Raw genomic sequence first — 21623 nt, forward strand, 5'->3', positions numbered from 1 at the left:
GACCATAGACTGTAGACCGTAGATGTAGACCACTGTAAGACCCCTGTAGGCCATAGACTGTAGACCGTAGACTGTAGACCACTGTAAGACCCATGTAGGCCATAGACTGATGACCATAGACTGTAGACCATAGACTGTAGACCATAGACTGTAGGCCATAGACTGTAGACCATAGACTGTAGACCATAGACTGTAGGCCATAGACTGTAGACCATAGACTGTAGACCATAGCCTGTATCTTTATTAAGCATGTCTAGGCTGGTGACGGATCCTTGGCAACATTCTTGTGTCATTTTGGTTTGGGGCTGTTTTTTTGTGCTAGGCCTCCTCCCTAAGAAAAGTCTTAATGCTACAGCATACTACTATATTTTAGACAATTCTGTGCTCCCCTTATTTTCGTGATTAAAAAAACGTTATTTCATCATTGTAAGAAAACAAAATATATAGGAATACATACTCTGTTGTGTCTCCCATTAACTACTGAAATAAGTAATAATAATTAAGTAATTTTGAGGCACATACCCACATAATACATACCCCACTACATTTCAGAGGGAAAGCTTTTTACTCTACTACACATTTATCTACAGCTACCGTACTGTTGTAAGGTTTTTTGTCATTTGTTTTTACAATATCAAAAAAAATATATATATATACATATATATATATATATATATATATACATATATATATATATTTTATAGGCTAAATGTTTCTTAGACGTCTCCTGCTAGGCCTACTAATAAAATCACTTCGCCTTGTGACATGGTATGATTAATGCACTTAGTCAGGAATATGTAAACAGTGTAACCTTCCTGAAATATAATATAGTGTTGGGATGTGCCATATACTACTACTACTACTACTACAATGTCCCACATATTGCCCCTGTTACTGAAATAGCAAATGCTTATACAATCTCTCTCTCTCGCTCTCTCTCTCTCTCTCTCTTCCTCTCTCTCACTCCACACACACACACACACACCACACTCACACACCGTCCACTGGCACATGAATGAATGACCTCCCTCCACCCATCATCCCCCCCCCCGCCCGCGCCCCCACAGTTGGTAGAGTCCGGGACGGAGCATCATGGCGATTGACGGTAAGTACTCGGTCTCAGGTGTTCTGCGGGGCTCGTGTAAAACTTTACTCGAGACAGAATGAGAACGTTGTTTTAAAAAAAAAAAACGTTTATATCACAGAAATCTGTAGTTAAATAAAACAATAAAAAAACAGTTTCTGGATTAAATCACGACGTGGGTACCGCAGTGCTCCGGAGCTGGGACAGCTAGCGGCACGAGGCTGACGCTGATGCAGGAATGTTGTGATCCCTTCATGAGGTGCGCGCGTGCTCTCTCGGCCGGGTGAAGTGATGCTAAAGTGGACACAGATAGTCCCGGTGCTTTGATTGACAAAGTCACGTTTGTGCAAAATTTTCGATTAAGACAGCCGGTTGTGACAGCGATTAAATATAGCCTCATTTATTCTTCCTTTTGCTAAAACCGAAAATCACAGCAGGCTAGCATCACATGAAAACTACTTTGTTTTTGCTACTGTGAAAGAACTATATCGACTGGCGCATTAATATGGTGTAATGTTATAGATATATATGAACGGTTTGAGTTCAACCACTGTTGTCAAATCGTTATTTTTGTGGATGCACGTGCTGTTGATATTCTCCTTAAGGTCTATGGGAAATGTGTACAACGTCGATGGATAGGCTACATCCAGGGTGGATAAGTGTCTCTTCAAGGTTTTAGTGAAAGTGACCGGAACACATGACACCGAGCATCGACACAAAAGATGCAGAGAGTAGGCGCGTGCCTTACCCTGTCCCATAATGGGCACTGTTCTTATTGTGTCACGTGCAGTCATGCGTGCACCCGTGTTTGTTGATACACCACATGAGAAAGAAAAAGAAGGGGTAAGGTTTCATAAAGACATATCATTCAGCAGTGACTCACCAGTTGTAGCCTACATGGGACATATCAAATAATCAATCTTAAATTCGATTATCATATATATATAAATATATATATATATATAACCAAATATAAAATCATATATAATTGATCGTTTATATATATATATATATTTTATTAGAATCAGGTCAAAATGTCTTCAAACGTATTTATGTGAATCAGTTCAACCTAGATGACAGAGGGACGTGCCACAATGGTGTTGCACTTTATAGGACTACATGTGGTGTTGCTGTTTTTAGCCGATCGTCAAACATCTTAAAGTAATCAGAAATCCCTTTTTGAAGAATCACATCAGAATAGATTTTTCTCTGAACCAATTTGATTTGCTTTGTGGCATTTTAGAAGACCAGAGTTACTCCAAAAACAGACAGATCAGCTATTGTTGTTTTACTCCAAAACATACTTTAATCTGCAAGTGCTGTTTTACTTTAAAACCATCAGTAAATTGTCATTGTGATGATGGTTTTAAAGTAAAACAGCCTTTGTCCTTTTCTGCTATAGGCTACTCTAAAAATATATCCAGACTTCTTATAGTATATCTTGGCAATCCTCTGTTTAACTCTTTGCCCTCATTGATGTAATATCCTAATGATATGTTGCCTCCTGCTATGTCGAGGAGCCACTGCTTTAAAAGCAGCATAACTTATTTTTGTAATACTTTTGTAACAATAAGACACTCAAAATATCTTCTTCTCCTATTACTGTAAAACGCTCTACCTTTGATTTTAAGGATATCAGTGACCAGTGTATTGCTGATTGCTACATGTTGCCAAGCTTTGTGTCTCTGCAGAGAGATATTCTACAACAGAGCATCTGTTTGCTGTCTGACAGAAGACGAGTCAACCTCAGACCTTTCTCTTTGCTGTGGCTTCAAGTTGTCACCTCAGGCCATTTTCAGCGTTTAATCCTTGATGTGAGGGAAACAGGAACTCTATAGATGATTTGTTTAAATTTGACAAGTGGAGTTCAGGGGAGGGAAACATTGTTTTTCAAAATCAAGACGCTGACACAGTTTTTTAATTTAGACCCAAATTTCGTATGTTGCTAAGCCAAGATCTGCTTCTGCCACACCGTAAATACCTGAATCAATAAATACAGCAATCGAGACGTGTGAACATATGTGTGTGTACTGTATGTGCATAAGCCTGTGGGTGTGTGAATGTGTGTGAGGGTGATACAAGTGTCAGTGTCCTTCATTAAATAAAGCCTCAGAGGGATTGTGGAGGAGACTGTGGAAGGGAAAATAGTTAAACCTTAACATGTCCATAATGTAAAAAGATAATAATAATTGGTGATAATTAGGTCACACACGTCATGGCCTCAGTTATTTCAATCTGATAATTTCATGTTTTTTAGCAATCAGGAGGAGAGTTTACATTAACTCCACACATTGTGAGTGTTTTATAGTATGATTTCACCGTTCAAAACTCTTCATAATTAAATTTGACCACTTTCAAACTAATAAATACATAAATAAAGAATTCATCTCTATTCAGACAGCATTAAGCCTTCATGTTTGAAAACACTATTACTACTAAATGATTACTTTAGATCTTATGAAAGATTCATTCAAGTAATAATCGCTGCATTCATTAAGAATAATGTATTACATTAATAGGCTTTAGCACAATTTTGACCCATTTAGAGAGAGAAATAACAGAGTTAAAAGTTATTTCTGCTTTACAGATGGTTACAGATGGCTTACAGTGTTACGTTTGTATTTATTTAGAGTTCAGTACTCTATCCCTGAATGGACATCATATTTTGAAGGAATACCTCAACATTTTTGGAAACACACTAATTCGCTTTCTCTGCCAAGAGTTGATGAGAAGTAATGTGGACTTGATGGAAAATGACCCATTTAATTGTGAGTTTTTTTTCTCTCAGTTGGTTCCAGCTAATCAGTTTTATATTTGTTGGCATAACCATCGGCCAGCTTTCCTAAAGCCGGAGGCCCGGACATATGTTTCTACAGTACATGGAATCATATTTATAACATCTGACTCCCAACATTTCATCTCTCTCTCTCTCTCTCTCTCTCTCTCTCTCTCCCAGGAGGGGGGAGGAACTGTGGTGTTCATGAGCTCATCTGTGCCAGACGAGGTAAGGCCATGTTACAACCGAGCACTGCGCTTGTGTGCCTGTAGAGCATATTTTTGTGTGAGTTATTTTTCATCTTGAGTATAATAACTTATATGTTTGGCAGTACTCCATAACATTACTTTAAATTTAAAGCACAAAGGTGGCTTCATGCAAATATTTATTGCTCAACCTTGCTTATTCCTGTGAATTTTCACTTGAATTTGGTGAATAGAACGTTTCTCTTTATGGAGCAAAATGTCTGTATGAATTATACATGGTGTATCAAGTTTTGGTTCACTTCAGTAAAAGAAGGCAGCTGTATATTCATGATTTATTCAGCGTGGAGGTCTTGTTTCGTATCAGAAGCTCATGTGTAAGCAACATTTCCAGATTGGCTGCCTACTTTTTAAACAAGCATGCCCTATAACTACAGCCAAGTTAGGTATGCACTGGCCTTAAAGCTTAAAAATGCATAACTTATTACATGAATAAATTATGAAGGCTAATGTTCACACTGAAGCTATTTGACATAATTTGTACTGGAAATATGCAGAAACACAGCAGAATAATTTGTTTCCCTTGTTTTTATGTCAAAAAAAACATTTCATCTAAATGAGCTCAAGTTTCCCCGAGGTTATTATTAATTTGCTGTTTTCACATTGAATGGTTCAGGAGCTGCAATTTCATGTTTTATTGTTAGCTTGCTGAAGTAATTACCTTGAAAAAAAGAAAAGCAGATTGCATCCTGAGGCTCAGTTTAGAGTCCTGAGTTCACACGCAGTAAAAAAAAAAAAAAAAAAATTATTTGGTTATATTTTCTTGTTTATCCTGTTCAGATACACACTTTGTACATGCACACACTCAGAGAGGATGGGATAGGATGAAAGAGGAGCAGAGAACGAGAAAGCAAAGTAGCTAAGAAAGAAAAAAAAATCCCTTTAATCTTTTCTGCAGTTAAGAGAAATATTCCTGGTATGCTGGGTATTATATCAAAAACTAACTGATAGCAGGGTGAGCTGTTTCAAAGGCTGGCTTGCAGCCGCTCCACTTTCCAGTGTACATTGACGGAGGCATCAGGTTACCTCAGGTGTCTAAATTATTCAGCTGTCGTTGACATTTACAGACCAGGGCCATGTATGAAGTGTCGTCACAGCGCCGGGGCACAGGGCCATAAACTGTTCATTTTGACAGGCGGCTGCTGTTCCTGATGGCTACAGGGGTCATTCTGGCACAATCAACACAACTGTCGGCTGGGAGAGTTGACACGTAAGCCTGAGACTTGCTGGCCCAGACTAAGTGGGTCTAAGGGATTTATTACATGTCAGATTGTACTTCTCAGAGCAGGACAACTTTGTTTTTCCTTCTTAGATCATTTACTATCTATAGCAGCAGAAGTACTGCTAGTGCCTTTTTTTGGGAACAGCTGGTTTTAAAGAGGATATTCATTTAGAGAAGGTAAGCCTCTGCCGCCACATCGCCTCTCTTATCTCTCTCCTACTTTCTCTCGCCATTCTTGGGAATTACGCATTCATCACTTTGGCAGTATGCAGCAGGCAGCAGCGCTAGATGTCAGGCTGCAGTGGTCTCTGCCTGTTGCCATGGTGAAACAAGTCTGTCCATAAGTTCAGTCTGTGGTCAGGGGGATTTGAGAAACTATGCCTCTATTTTTCTGTTCTCCTCCTCATTAGTGCTCTCAGGATGATGCCAGAGCAACAGCTACAAAACACATGCTACGACATTTGGTCTGTGTCTGTTACACCAGACGCGTTGGCCTTACATGCACCACCATTTTATTTATTTTCTACTCTTTTTATAGGGCTGCAACTAACACACATGTTTATTAGTCTGTTGTATATTTTCTTAATGGATCTATTAACTGTATCTATAAAATGTCGGAAAATGGTGGTAAAATGCTCCTAACAAAGTTTCTACATCCAAGTTGAAATATCTTCAAATAGATTTCATTAACAGCCTAAAACCCCACATTATCAATTCATTGTATCATACAAGACAAAGAGAAACAGCAAGAGCTCACAACTGAGAAGCTGGATCTTGGGAATATTTGTTTTTCTTTCAATTTTCTTTCAATTTTATCGATTATCAAAATAGTTCATTTTCTGTCAATCAACTAATGACTGACTAATCGATTCAGCTGTAGTTGTCTACTCATTTAACCATGAATGCCAAATTAGACATATAGAATATCACATCCCCAAACAAACCTCAAGTGGCGCCTAAAAGCTGCACTAATCAATGTTTTCATAGTGACAGTGACTCAAAGGACTGAGTTATGATAAAGGGGTTGCTTGTAGTGTTGAATCCACAGAGAATTCTCACCCAGTTCTACAGTTAATCAGCCCTACAAAGCGTTTTAAGATCTTTCAGCTCATTGTTTTGGTTTTTGGGCCCACCACTCTATTGTTGTGGTTCAGTTTCAATGCTCTCATCAGTGTTGTTTCCAGACACAGCAGGCAACAACAACAAAACTACTCAGCACCAAACAGGAGACAGACAATGTTAGCGACTAGCTGGTGAACACATTGCAGCAATTAGCAGCTACGGAGCGCGATATTTCTCTCAGGATTAATGGACGCCAAAAAAGATCTTAAAGGATGATGAATATTGGACTTACATTTGTTTCTGTGGCCGGAAACACAACTCCAAATGAGAGCTTATGTTGCAAGACAGAACTATATTTTAGGATGAGGACTAACATTGGCTAGGGTTGCTGTAAACCTTCCCAAATCCAGTACAAAGCAAGGCTAAACACGGATAGCATCCAATACACGGTGAGAAAATATCACACAATGGATGTGCTAATCGTGAACAGAGGTTTGTCTAATAACCACACAAACTAATGTAATCATGCCGACCCTTGGCCTCGGAAGTAACGGTAGATTATTGTAGTAAGTTAGCCAGACATGCTTACTTTTGCAGCTCATTTTAGGGCAATAAAACACATGCTTTAATCCCTTTATTAACAATAACAACAACTCTTTAAATGCATGAGTATTGCTCTATAGCCCCATACCCACCGCCAACATGTGGAGAACCTATGGTTGCTAAGCTACAATTGGACAATCGCTGCTCAGGGTAGGGGTTAAACAGTCAGTTGAAAACAATTGTGTAAGCGTGAAAAGCCGCTAAGATTGGTGTCTCATTGGTGAATCATTGTCCAGAGGATCAAAAAACTGTATTATGTGGTAACTTAAAGGTCCCATGTCATGAAGATTTTACTTTATATGAGTTTTTTAAAAATTAATATGTGTTCCCCCAGCCTGCCTATGGTACCTCAATGGCTAGAAATGGCGATAGGTGTAAACCGAGCCCTGGGTATCCTGCTCCGCCTTTGAGAGAGACTAAGGAAAACTCATTGTGGGACTGGCTCTAGTGGCTGTAATTCTGCACCAAGGCTGAATTTTGGGAAAGAGACTTCAGATATGATATTAGTAAGTAAGTAAGTAAAGTTTATTTGTATAGCACCTTTCACAGATGAAAATCACAATGTGCTTCACAATAAAATCTGATATAATACAACAAATTAAAATACAAGAACATACAAAACATACAAACATACAAATAGAAAATAGAAAATACAACAAACAACCATGAAAACCCCTCAACTAACGAAAAGCCTGCTTGAACAGCAGAGTCTTCAATTGCTTTTTAAAAGATTCCACGGAATTCACACAACGTAGAAAGGGAGGCAAGTCATTCCACAGCCTAGGAGCCCCTGCTTGAAATGAACGCGGGGGACCACTAAAAGCCTCTGACTTAATGACCTTAGACTAGGGGTGGGAGTATGAAGCTGTATCAAGTCAAAGATGTATGGAAGAACTTGACCGTGCAAGTGTAACGATCAGGATTTTAAATTGAATTCTATACTGGACTGGTAACCAGTGGAGTTTAATGTGAGTTAAAAGCCTAGCAGCAGAGTTCTGATCAGCCTGGAGACGGTAAAGCTCCTTCTTATTCAAACAAGTTAAAAAGGCTGTTGCAGTAATCCAAGCATAAATAAATAAAAGCATGAATGATAATCTCTAGCTTTCCCTTAGTTACAAGTGTTCTTAACTTGGAAATGTTCCTCAGTTGGAAGAAACAGTTCTTCGATCGTATCTGTCCTAGGGGCAATATGTACAAGAGGAACAGAATAGGTCCCAAGATAGAACCCTGGGGTACTCCACATATCAACTCTCCAGTTTCAGACATGATGTAGGATGATGTAGGTAGGATGAAACCCATTTTAAAAATGATCCAGACATCCCAGCCAGATCACGAAGTCTATTTATCATAATGTTATGATCAATTGTGTCAAAAGCAGAGGAAAGGTCTATAGGACCAAAACTGTATATTCCTTAGAGTAAGCTGACATCATAATATCACTAGAAACTGTAAGTAGTGCAGTTTCCGTAAAATGCTTTTTCCTGAAACCAAAATGTAATTTGTCAAAAAACTTGTAATTTTCTAGGAAAAGAGGGAGTTGCTCTGCTACAATTTTTTGTAAAATTTTTGACATGAATGGAAGTTTAGATATCGGCCTGTAGTTTTTAGGTTGTGGTGGAGCCAAACCAGGCTTTTTAAGTACAGGCTTAACAACAGCATATTTAAAAAAAAAACTAGGAACAACACTACTAAGGTCTATATAAAAGCATCCAAAGAGCACCATGACATGGGACCTTTAAGATCCAGACTCCGCACATCACAGAGGCTCGCTTGCAATGTGCTTAATTTTTACAAGCGTCCCGTTCCACTGAGACATTTGGTCTTTGGAAATACCATTCATGCTTTATTGTCCACAAGTGTCCCCTTTTTTCATCTATTACACTGCGGTGTGTCTGTATTGCAGCTTATTAAGTGCAGGCCCAGTGCCGTTTTGGCTGGTTTACCGAGTGTATGTATCAGTTAGACACAGCTCCTTTGAGGCTCTCATAAAAATAGCACATCAGCAGTGCAGAGCTGCATGGTAACATGAAGTATGGTTGGCCTACATACACTGCTGTAGATTGGATCTGGTTTGTCTTTGCAATGGAACAACCACAGACTGTTTAAAAGCACATTAGCTAATGCTCCCCTGACAAGGCAACATTTGAGGAGTTTGATTCCAACATAAGATACGTATCATCAACTAAAGCTAAGTGTGGTATCAGCGTGGGGTTGCTTACAGCCTTAAAAGCATTTTGTTAAAAATAGTATTTTTTAGCTTGCAGCCATTTGTGTTCATTTTTATTTTTAGCCATTTAGTCTTAAAAATGAAAGACTTGGTTTGGAATTTTTAATGTTACATACATCCATAATCAGTATTATGTTTGTCTTAGTCTAATTATTTTGTTTTCTCTTTTTCTGTCTGTCTTTCCTTTCCTTTTCCTCCCCCATCTCTCTTCTTCCTTCCCTCTATATTTCTGTTCTTCTCCTCCTCAGTCTCTCCTGAGCTTCTGGGTGTCCTGTCTTCCATTGCAGCCTTCATGGCGTTGATGGCTCTGTTTTTTCTTTACCTCAGCAACAAGCTGTCAGTGGAGAGTCCTGCCGATCTGTCACATCTTAGTGGCTATGAGAACAACCAGCCAGGTATTCAACACACATAAAGATCTACTACACACACACACACACACAGGATGAGAGTGAAATGTGTAAAACGTTAGGTAGAGGCTGAATTTAGGACTAAACCGAGACTAAAACAGTTTTTGTTACATTTTCTTGTGTTTTTGGAGTGCCTCTATTCCAGTTCATAAATTAATGTACATTTTAGTTTGGTTGTTTTCTAAACCCCTATTATAATGTCTGAACATGAGAAAATAAAAACACTGTGTTAGAAAACATCTATCATAATCTTGACTATCGCCATATGGTTTGTATGCATGTGTTGAGCTCAGCACGCACTGTGATGCTGGCATGGCACCCTGCTAACACCCACATGTCCATGTCAGTGCCTCTGATGAGCTAATCTAGCGGTCAGCGTGGTGACGGGATCCCCGGCCGAGAGATGTCCTTCTTTAAGAGCTTCCAGCAGAACCTTCCATCTGTCAACATTTCCTCCCTCTTGGACACAGTCACCAGCCGCGTGGATGACCTGGCCAACGCTGTCAGCGACGCCACATATGCCGTCAGCGACCAGCTGACCGAGCAGGTCACCACTATCATCAGCAAGGTGCAAGATGAGGAAGATGTGGAAAACAGTGGCCTGGATTCTGGTCAGACTTCCACAGCACAGGAAGGAGGAAGAAAGGCCAGCAACGCAGCGTCAAAGACCAACCAGTCCAGTGATACTAAAGAGGCTGAGGGCGCGCCGAGCCAGCAGGAGTGGGAATGGAGGGACGGATGCTGGCGAGTTAAAAAGACAGAAGCTGAGTTAGCAGAGGAAAAGAAGAGGAAGAAAGAGGAGATGGAGCTGCAGGAGAAGAAAGAGCAGAGGAGAAAAGAAAGGAGAGAAAAGCAGCTGGAGAAAGAAGCCAAAGCACAGAAGAACAAAGAAGAATCCCCAGATGGAGAGCAAGAGGAGGAAGCTGATGCTTTAGAGAAAACCAACACCAGTAGTGGACAGGGCAGAAAGACGAGTGACAGCGGAGACCACTCCACCGCTCAGCAACGAGACGATGATGACTGCGTCAAACCTCCTCCATCACCTGGTCCTGAGACTGAAAGCGGGTTATCAAAACAGAAAAAGCAAAAAGAAGAGGAAGAGGTAGAGGTGGCAGACAGCCTTGAGAGAGAGGGAGATGACGAGGAAGAGGCTGAGCTTTCTAGATCTTCCTCAACAATGAAAAAGAAAAAGTCAGACAAGAAAAAGAGGAAAGAAGAAAAGGAGGGTTCAAAGAAATCGGAGGAAGCCTCAGACGTGGAGAAAAAGAAGGAGAAGGGGAAGAAAAGCAAGAAGAAAAAGAAAGCAAACCAAGGTTAGATGGTGTGGCGTGCTGCTTCCATTTGACTGCCTGGGTCTCTTCTTTTTCTCCTCTGGTTTTCAAACTCCGCAAATATTACCCTTGCCCTAAAATTCCCCTTTTGAGAGTGCTGTGTGCAAGTTTTTGCATCTGCATCTTGGTTCTTGTCATTTATTCAACTCTTGTGTTTGCTTCCCGTGGACTAGGAACTTGTTGTCCTTCCGGGTCAAACTTAATGTTCATTTATTTATTTATATTTAAAGAAAATTTTGGGGCATTTTCTGCCTTTATCTTTAACAGGACAGATGAAGAGGTAGGAGTTGAACCTCGGCCCGCTGCGTCGAATAGTAGCTAAACCTCTATATATGGGCACCCGCTCTACCAATTGAGCTATCTGGGTCCCCTTTCCTGATGTTTTTACCCCCCACTTTTTATGCTTTAACGGAGTCTCCGTGTGTTCTATCCAGAGGGAGTTTTATCAGGCAGTGAGGAGGACACAGGGCCCGGGGCCGGGGCCCAGCAGAACCCAACTTCTGCGTGGAGAAACAAACGCAAACAGTCCACTGAGCAGGGCGGCTACAGCAGTGAAGCCTCCAGCGAACGGGGTGAGAATGTGCATAGTTATGCCAAGCTTTATACAAAAGAACATATACACTGTAGATCATAAAACATAAAGGTTACAAGCACACTGATAATGAATTAGATAAAATATGAAGAATAAAGTTGTGTACGGATCACAAAACACATAACCTAAAAAGATAGTGTAAAGTGTTGATACCACTACAGCAATAATATAGGGAATATAAAACAGATAAACTGTAGAACAACAAAGACTCTGACAAGTAAATAAATAATATGTTTTATGGAGCTATGTAGAGGTATACATACAGTTTTAAGATGTAAAAACTATGATTTATTAATAATTAGTTCTACATTGTAACTTGTGTGTACAAAGTACCATAGTTTGTTTAGTTGAACTTTCTACACTTCAAACCTTTATTGATGTTGCACCCAAAGTATTTTTACATGTTACAATTCCTGGTACTGTATGTCCCTATAATATTTTTATATATGATATTCCTGAAGGAGGTTCTATTGAGCCCACATGTAACTTTAAAGTCATGTTCAAGAAGTTACTCAAAGTTGTAGAACTGCACTTAATGTCTCAGGCTACCTTGTGCCTTCAGTGTGTTTTTAGTAATTTAGCATCTTTTTTTTTTTTTTTTTTACTTCTGTAAAGAGTCTTTAAGTATCTTGAAAAGTGCTCTATGAATAAAATATACAGTATATATTATTACTTATTTATATAATTTCTTTTCCATGTGGGGAGTTTCAGTTGAATGTTTCTATCTAAGCTTTTTGAATGACTGAGTCACCCCCAAAATGTAATCTTAATGTTTGACATTATGGTAAATTCACTTATTCAAGATTTTCTATTTGTCTATTGTCTCATCTAAGCAAACAAGCATATATCCCAAAATGTGGAACTATTCCATTACTTAAATTTAAAAGGACTACTACAACAATACACAGTTACTTATTCTCTAGGTTCCTTTTTTTTCCAACACTTCATTGAGCCTACATGATGATTAATTACACAGAGTCAAATATGTATACATTACATGGAATGACCTCTTAAATGTAGACCTGTGAGTTTGATTAACTTTAGGCATTTGTGTTTTTGTTTAAAAGGACAGACTCACCTGTGGGTCCGGCACAGTTTAAGAGGTTAACCTGACTCATGACATGTGGTCGGCTGTATGTTCCATACACAATGAGTATTTCTGCAGAGCTTAGTATGTCTCCAGTAAAACACCTCTCGTATTCCATTACTCTCTGTATCCCTCTCTGTCTCTCTGGTGAAAGCAGCCAGCAGCATCCAGAGAATAAAGAAGAATTCGTCCCTCAGTGATCCCCAGCCTCCTCCGTACCAGGACAAGGGCTCGGCGCCGCGCGTGTCCTCTCATTCCCGCTCGGAGCGAGGGGTCCGGAGGGGGTCGTCCCCCCAGCACTGCGACAGCCCCCGCTGCTCCAGTGAGGCCAGTGTGGACCAGGACACTGAGAGCTACCTAAACAAAGGCTGTGGGGAGGACATTCCCAGTGACAGCACGGCTGTGCTGGGACCAGAGGTGAGAAACTTAAACGTGTTTAGGAGGAAAAACAAATGTACCAGTATTGATGCAGTCTCTACTGCTCCTACAGAATATCTTAACACCAAGTCTGACTCAGATTCCAGAAGTATAACTCCTCATTATATTTGTATATTTTTCAACACTACATCTGGGAATTTATTGGGTGACCATTTTTAACGTAAAATACAGGTAACGTCTGATTTACAGTGATTTTTTATTTAAAGATTATTTTTTTCAGGATTTTTCCCTTTATTTGGTAGTGACAGTGGATAGACAGCCAAGGGGGAGCATTTGACCCTGGGCTGCTGCAAAGGACTCAGCCTCCATGGGGTGCATGCTCTACTGGGTGAGCTAGCTAGAGGACACCCCATTCCACAGTGACTTTAAAAGTACAATTTGCTCTGTAGTTTAATAATGTATTTTTTTATCAAGGAACTTGAGCGGCATTCAGAAGGACGACTCTCCATTTTTTTTACCTCTTTTTATTGTTAAAAACATCCCCTGACCTGTCCTTGTCACAAGTGCTGAACAAAATATTTTTCGCAGTAGGAAAACACAACAATATTTGAATTTTTGAATGCGTGGGGACAAAAAATGTGGGCAGAAAATATTTTTAAACATATTTTTCTTTTTGTCCTAATTTTCTTAGAGAAAATTGGTAAAAACCTACAAGCTTTAAACATACACTCCGTGCCAGAAAAGCATTTCAAATCAATTTTTTTTATAAGACTGCTGAGGACATAAATAATAAATAAATAAATTAACTTACCTAATACTATTCAGGAAGAGGATGAAGGTCCCTCTAACACTTCAGATTTAGCCTGGTTGACGCCAGACCCTTCTCCCTTGTAACTGAGAGTGGGGAAGGTTCATTCACAGCTCATTTCCAAAAGGGGGGTCACCAAGGGACGCCGCTCAGATGCCTCTGGGCGCAGTTGGAATAGTCCTTCAACCAATCAGAGCAACGATCCGGGTGACGTAGCAGCGACAGCGCCATCAACGGGTTGCTGAGCTTCGGTGGCCGTCATGTTGAATGTAAACAAAAAGCTACTTGCCGTCGCTGTGATATCGTCATCGTGTAAAGCCCGCCTCAACGGTTTGGATTGGTGCCTCAATTTGGAAAAATTGGAATTGGGCTTGAATGGTCTTTTGGCTAGACGGACTTGCAGAGCAAATCTCAAATTTGCCAGAAGTTGTTCAGGGTTTTCCCAGGCTACTTCAGATTCCCTTTTCTTATTTTTTTAAGATGCACATTTTGGGGCATTTTAGGCCTTCAATTGACAGGACAGCTGGAGAAATGAAAGGGTAGAGAGAGGCGTAATGACATGCAGCAAAGGGCCGCAGGTCGGAGTTGAACTCTATATATGGGTGCCCATTCTACCTACTGAGCTGTCTGGGCGCCCTCAGATTCCCTTCTCTTTTAAACTCAGTATTTCTTCTTCCTTCACCACTCCTCTGATTCTCTCTTTCCTCCCGCAGGACGGCTTTGGTTCTCAGCTCCCTACAGCCTACGAGCCAGAGCCACTTGCCAAATACGGGACACTGGACGTCGCCTTTGAGTACGACTCCGGTGAGCAGTGGTTGGCCGTCACAGTCACCGCGGCAACAGACATCCCTGCTCTCAAACAGACGGGCAACATTGCGTGGCAGGTCCACCTGGTCCTGCTGCCCACCAAGAAGCAACGGGCCAAGACCGGCGTGCAGAAGGGTCCGTGTCCAGTCTTCACGGAAACATTCAAGTTTTCCAGGGTGGAACAGGAGGCCCTGGGGGACTATGCTGTTCGCTTCCGCCTGTACAGTATCAGGCGGATGAAAAAGGAGAAGGTCCTGGGCGAGAAGGTGTTCTACCTGACTAAGCTCAACCTGCAGGGCAAGATTGCTCTGCCTGTCACCCTGGAGCAGGGCTCTGAACTTACAGTGAGAGGACTTTGTGAATTTCTACGTTGCACTGTGCATAGTTTCATCTGAAGCATTGAGATATTGGTTTGACAATAGTCTCGCATTGTCAGACCTTCCTCCACAGCATTACGGAGGAGGATCTGGCTAGTCCCCATAGCATTCCGGGGTGGGAGAAAAACGTGCTCTGATTTATTGGCATTTCTTTAAACCAATCACAATTGTCATGGTTGGCACAAAGCGCCGGATAAAGCCACGGTGCCACTGCAAAATAGCTTCAGGAAGGAACTTTGAGCCACTTCGATGGAAGGTGTACGTTCAAAGGTTGTTTTAGTCCTGCAACAGATTGGACAGATAGTCTAGTAGCTGTCTGGATCCACCCCGCAGAGGTCTGAGGAGCGGTTAACCATAGTCCTCATAAATCGACTGGTGTTCATAAATCCAATGTGGAGGAAGGTCTGGCAATGCGAGACTATCCTAGAGGGAACATGAATATCTGAAAATGTTATGGCAGTCCATCCAGTAGTTTGAAAAGCCACATGTCAACCTCATGGTGACGCTGGAGAAAAAGTCAGATGATTATCAAAATCAGTAGGGATCTGGGGAACACGAAATTCTGTACAAAATTTTTAAAGGCAATCCATCTAATTTGTATTGAGATATTTCTGTATGAACATAAATGGAGGACTGACATCACAACAGCCAAGCCGCTAATGTGGCAAAACGGTTTTTATTTAAATTTTATTTTAAAAGATTTATGTAAGTCGGTTACCTGATTCTCTCTAGATGAAGAACCACCTTGGAATGCCTTATTTTGGGGTTATGGCCTAATACCAAAGACTTTGTACAATCTGTAAAAAAAAATCCCACTGAAGCTTTCTCTTATCTCTGAGTAACCCCCGTGTGTTTCATCTTGCCAGGGTTGCGGCTCTGTGGTGAGCGTGTCTCGCAGTGCAGGAGCTCTGTCCTGTCGCTCTACTGAAGACTCTTCCTTGCCAGAGATCCTCCTGGGTCTCCTCTACAACTCTGCCACGGGCCAGTTATCTGCTGAGGTCATCCAGGGAAGCCACTTCAAATCCACAGCGTCTGATAAACCCGTCAGTACGTACAAAATCTTCCATGTTAAATCCTTTCATTCTTGGGTTTTATGCCAGCTTGGAATGAGGTGCTGAGTGATAATGTAAACTTTCAGTGAAAGTCTCCCTTGTAATGGTTTGCTGATAAACTAAGCAATTGTTTCGGCAAAACAGATGGGCAAGACTGCCAGTAGTATCTAACAAAAACTAATCGTGCACCCAGTACCAGCCTTTTTAATAACAGGAGTGATTAAAGCCATAATGCTAAAGCGAGTGCTGTGTATCAGAGTTCCCATGAAAGCTGATCTTCTGGTGTGTGTCTTCAAACTGTTTCCTCTCTCTCTTCTTTCCGACTTTGTGTGCCGTGGTGTGTGCCACAGACGGTCTGTTCTGTTGTATAAAACACTTCGTAGGGGGGCAGCTTTATATCATGAGAGGTAAGTCAGCAGTGAATTACGTGTTATCTAATCAGTGTTGGAAATATTTGAAATATGTGAACAGTGTGTTTTGAGGTTTGGGCCCAAAACATGCACATATTTGGTTCATTGGATAAAGTTTTGTCAGTGCAGAGAGAAAAAAATAATTAAATATTTTCTTACTTACCTTTTGTATTCCACACAAAGTTTTGGTTTTATTTATCCTGTTTGTGGTGCTCTCAGCACTGACAAAGTCAATTTCCTTAAAAAAAAAAGTGTTGAAAACTTGGGGAAATGCTTTTTTTTTGCCTTCTTGCCTAAGGGCACTCTTATGTAAATATGAAGCTATGGCCTAAAGATAGAAAACAGCTAGCCTGGCTCTGTCCAAAGGTAAAAAATAAATGACTTGACATGTTTAGGTAAGTTGTTGTACAGAAATTAGACAGATACAGGAAACATAAGCAACTATAATTTATAACACGTTAATCCGGGAGTTTTAGAGGAGCAAATAGGCTGATTTTTCACCTTTGGATATGGCTGGCTGTTTCCAGTCTAAACTAAGCTGCCCTTCTCCAGCCTGTAGCTTTAAATCAAACGGAATTAGTGTCCTTATTACTCTAAATAATCCAGAACTCATTGTGAACAGATTTTAGGACTTGAAAATTGTCCACAATCATTTTTAATGCTGTAAGCACCACAAATAAAATACAAAATCTCAGAGACATCTGAAACAAACTGGGCAAATAAAACTGAAACTATCTTTATGGCTAGAGACCAGTAGGGATAACTGAGAAAAATATTCTTTTGGTAACTGACCTTTTAAAAATGTCCATTAGTTGATGTAAAGTACTGCTCTTCACTAACCTCTGATTTACTTCCATACGCTGACTCTTTGAATTGTTTGTTCAGTAGAGAAGAAAGATGTACACCTACATTATTTAAAACCTCTGCTGCACAGTTAGTTGCATTACTGATATCCCGCCACTTGATGGCACTCTCTCACCGTCCCCCCCACAACCTTGTTTCAGACACCTACGTGAAGCTGACCATGCTGGACTCCAAGGGGAAAGAGATGTCCAAGTGTAAGACGGCCATGTGCCGCGGCCAGCCCAGCCCCACCTACAAGGAGACGTTTCTGTTCCAGGTGGCGCTCTTCCAGCTGTCCGAGGTGTCCCTGGTGCTGTCTGTGTTCTGCCGCCGGAGCAGCATGAGGCCCAGGGAGAGGCTGGGCTGGGTGTCCCTGGGCCTCAACAGCACCGGCGAGGAGCAGCAGGCCCACTGGACAGAGATGAAAGAGGCGGAGGGACAGCAGGTCTGCCACTGGCACACACTTACCGACACATAGGAGGACGATTAATGCAGAGTGACATTAACAACATTCCCTATGTGTGTGTGTTGCATACAGGTGTGAGGGCAGGCATGGGTTTCCTGCCTTCACTGCCAGAGACTGCATAAATACCCTTTAATCTGCCACTTCTCTCTGAGGGAGACAGACTGACTTTATAGGTGGAGGTGTAAGCTCCAGCACCAGCCTATAAAAAGCCAGTGGCAGACTGAAAATGAATGACATTATAATCACTGAACTAACTAAGAACACGAGGAGGTTTTCCAGTAATTCTGCCTACAGCAAGATCTGCATGTACACTGACTGTTTACAGGACAATGTTTTCTGTTTTTGAATCTTGGGACCAAAGAGCTCGGTCCATGACTAGCGGACTCCTCCCTGTCTCTTCTGGGCTTCTCTGGACTTCAGCTGCCACCAGCATACCAGACATTTCTCTATCAGTCATAGCCATTGACACAAGGGAAGGCAATGAAAAGACTGTTACAAAGGGGCCTACAACATGCTGCAACTATGCTTCCAAGCTATGCTTTGTACAGTTTGTTTACATGTAAATGGCATTATGCAAGATCCATTCATAGGTTTTCCCTTTTATGTTTTTGGATTATCAGTCAAATGGTTTACCAGATTTATGGTTGTCTCTCTGGGGTATGCAAGACGGTTTCTTTTTTCTTCTTCTTTTTTTTTTTTTAAATGTGGTCTTTCATAACTTGGTACACTATGCATCTGACGCCACTTTAAACGAGAGGAATGAAATGCTGTTTTGCGCTCGCTGAGTCTCTTACAGAATTGGACACAGCTCTGCATACCACTGGTATCAAAGAACAGCTTCCTGTCCTGTGTAATACAGACCGAGCCAGTTTCACCATTCAGCCTTCTGACAACTCAGCCATGTTCATTCATGCAGAAACACACGGTGCTTCCCGCTAAGGAGGAATATGCAAAAGCCGGCGCAGTCCAATAATCCTGGCTGCTTCTCTGAGGCCGAGAGAGCAGTCGAGGCTGTGAATTGAGTTGGAGTGGCAAAATGAAATTACTGTACGAAAAAACAAAACAAGTAAATCATATTTTCTGATTACAAGTGAATGGATGAGGGATTATTAAATACAAGCTAAAATAAATGAATATATTGTCCAGAAGTGTGAGAAATCTGGTTTCTGCGCTGTTTTAATCTGGAACAAAGCCAATCTTTAAACCCTCATCAGAAAAGAAAAGTTATGAGTCAGAATTAGGAGATGAATAAAAACCAGATGTCTAGTATTCCTGCCGGATAAACAATTGGCTTTTGTTTAGAAAGGGGAATATTAGCCAATGGAGTGCATTTTGCACAATTTGTGCGTTACCAGCCTTTACAACCATTGGAGGAATATTTGGACATTTTGGGAAAAGACTTATACCGCTCTCATGTCTGTCTGATAAATATGAAGCTCTGACAGTTAGCTTATAGACAACAGTTAGTTTAGCATGAAGACAGGAAATAAGAGTAACAGCTACCCTGGATCTTGTCAAAATCCGCCTACCAGCATCTCTAAAGTAACATTGTATCTTGTTTGTCATTTTTACATTTTGCTTGTTATGGATAAAATAATTTGTCGTTGCACAGGGAGTTAACAGTAATGTAATAAACTATTTCTCAGTCTGGACCAGTAAGGCCTGGCAGTTTCTGCTGGTTCATGTCCAACAAATAGTCTGGCCCATAAGCCCCCCATAAAAGGGCTAATTGTACACATCAGTTTTAAATGGATTAAATATAATGTGTTATTTTATGAGCTTAAGATGTGCTGGTAGGCGGTTGTTTCCTTTAGACAGAGCCAGAACAGCCATTTACTCGTGTGTCAAGTCTTAAGGCTACGCTGTCTAGCTGTAGCTTCATTTTCACAAAGCAGAAGTCACAATCTTCTCATCAAGCAAACCAACTCTGTTGAAAAAAATAAAAGCAAATAAAACCTGTTTTCCAAAAGGTCGAACAAATTCTAAAGCTATGATTTTACTTTCCTTATTTTGAGACATTATCACAGTCAAAGTGTGCAGGAATGTGTTTTGGAAATATGGAGAAAATAATGAGGCCATAAATCAGATAGTGTTTGATCAATGTTTTTATTTCCATTAATCTGGCCTTCAACGGTACGTTCGACTCTGTCATCAGTCATCGTCGTCAGTCTGGCACAACGCGAGCAGCGTTGCAGGTGGCTGCAGCCTCGCACAAAGTCGTGGATCAGACCCAGGAGCACAAAGTTTCACAACTCCTAACACCTAGCAGAGTGACTGCGGCCTTCCAGGGAAATGGATCCTGATCTGAGCCATGGAAAACCAGCTGTGCCACAGACCCTAGGGGGGGGGGGGACCGGGGACTGGAGGCGTGGGAGGTTCTGACTTCCAAAATACCAGCTGATCCTATCTATGCCCCAGGGCAGGTTTCATCAGCCAGGTCGTTACGAGGCCCTGGAGCTCCCATAAAGGTGTTCAGGTGTGATGAGGTTAGGAGGTTAGGTTTTTCCAAGCCTGGTGCAGCAGGACTGGGAATTTGGATTTCTTTCAGCTGTATTGCTATTTTACACCAGTGTAAGTAGCAGTTTGGCTTGTCATTTGTCCCTTTTTGCTAAAATGCTGAACAAATATTATATTTCACTGGAGGGGCGTGAGAGCAGCAGCAGCAGCAGCCACCTGGAGCAGGTAGAGATATGTCTTTAAGGACCAGACTTTACCGCGTGTCCACTGACTGTTGCACATGCTCGGTTTATGGCATTCTGTAGAAATGGAGATTCCTCAGAACCAGGTCCTCTGCCTGAGCGCTGCTCTCAGGTCAGTCGAGCATTCAGTGGCACAAGCTAGTTTTCCTCGGCATTGAAATAAGCGGACGGCTCTATCAGGTCGGGACCTCTTTGCGATAAGGAATAATAAACTACAATGTCTTGTCTTTTCATTGAATGTCATTTTATTGAATGTGTCATTATCAGTTTTAAAAAAATCTTTTTTTAATAATATATTCAATAAATATACAGGAACCATGGACTTAGAGTTTTTTTTCCGTAAAAGCATCCTCACAGTTTTTCTAGGTCACAACTTTTTAGGCCAATCTTTTGTTCAAATTACAGGAATTAAAGTCTGGTCAAATAAAGGACGTTGGATTCATCATATATGATGGGAAGGGCTCGAATAATCAACTCTTAAATAACTAAGTATCATGCAGAGTGGATATGGGTGTGCCAATCTGTATCCCTTTAGCAACCACTCCCACGGTGCACCCAGCAAATGATGCTGTAAAGCAGCAGACATCGTACCTATTTGGCAAAGAAAACATTCAAGCAATTGTAAAAAAACAACAACAAAAAACAAACAAAGTGAAACCAATATGGCAACACTGTAAAGTGACATTTCTGTCTGAGCTGGGGAAGTTTTATACAGGGGGTTGACATGAACATGGCGGGACATATCCAATACTTCTGTCGATCAGTCAGAGCTGGCAATACAGTAAATAAAAGAGAAGAATTGAAATGTTGGCAACCATGCTTATTTGCCTTCTGGTGGAGAGTTAGATAAGAATATCTATTCATTAAATATAAGGCTAAACCTTACAGCCTTCAGCCAGTTAGCTTAGCTTAGCACAAACACTGGAAACAGGGAAAGGATTTTCATTTCTACACATTGTTTTTTGTTCGGAATAAACAAACAAGATGTTAATTAGTGAGCTTCAGAGGAGCCGACAGGCAGATTTTGGTACATATGGACAGAGCCAGGACAGATTGGAGAGAGAAAGAGGCAATGGTAGGGCTTAGTATCGTAAGTTATACCAATAACAATAGAGTACTTCATTTGAAA

At 41.0% G+C, this 21623-nt stretch overlaps 1 protein-coding gene across 5 annotated transcripts; it reads left to right on the plus strand.

The window, feature by feature from the left end:
- The first annotated feature begins 995 nt into the window (after positions 1 to 995).
- syt14b (synaptotagmin XIVb) lies at positions 996 to 20816 on the plus strand. 5 transcript variants are annotated; one of them, XM_032543902.1, is made up of 9 exons: positions 996 to 1105; positions 4041 to 4088; positions 9486 to 9632; positions 11410 to 11547; positions 12812 to 13071; positions 14554 to 14991; positions 15891 to 16071; positions 16427 to 16483; positions 17491 to 20816. In XM_032543902.1, the coding sequence occupies exons 1-9, from the start codon at positions 1093 to 1095 to the stop codon at positions 17805 to 17807; spliced, it is 1599 nt and encodes a 532-aa protein (XP_032399793.1). In that variant the 5' UTR covers positions 996 to 1092; the 3' UTR covers positions 17808 to 20816. The 5 variants fall into 5 exon arrangements, 4 of the variants coding, with proteins under 4 accessions (XP_032399793.1, XP_032399792.1, XP_032399791.1 ...); XR_004336339.1 differs by lacking the exons at positions 996 to 1105; positions 4041 to 4088; positions 9486 to 9632 and adding an exon at positions 9684 to 10957 and having other exon boundaries at positions 17491 to 20580; positions 20612 to 20816; XM_032543901.1 differs by lacking the exons at positions 996 to 1105; positions 4041 to 4088; positions 9486 to 9632 and adding an exon at positions 9683 to 10957 and having other exon boundaries at positions 15891 to 16067; positions 17491 to 17710.
- Positions 20817 to 21623: the final 807 nt, after the last annotated feature.

The sequence above is a fragment of the Etheostoma spectabile genome, chromosome 18, assembly GCF_008692095.1.
Source record: "Etheostoma spectabile isolate EspeVRDwgs_2016 chromosome 18, UIUC_Espe_1.0, whole genome shotgun sequence".
NCBI classification, from domain to species: Eukaryota; Metazoa; Chordata; class Actinopteri; order Perciformes; family Percidae; genus Etheostoma; species Etheostoma spectabile.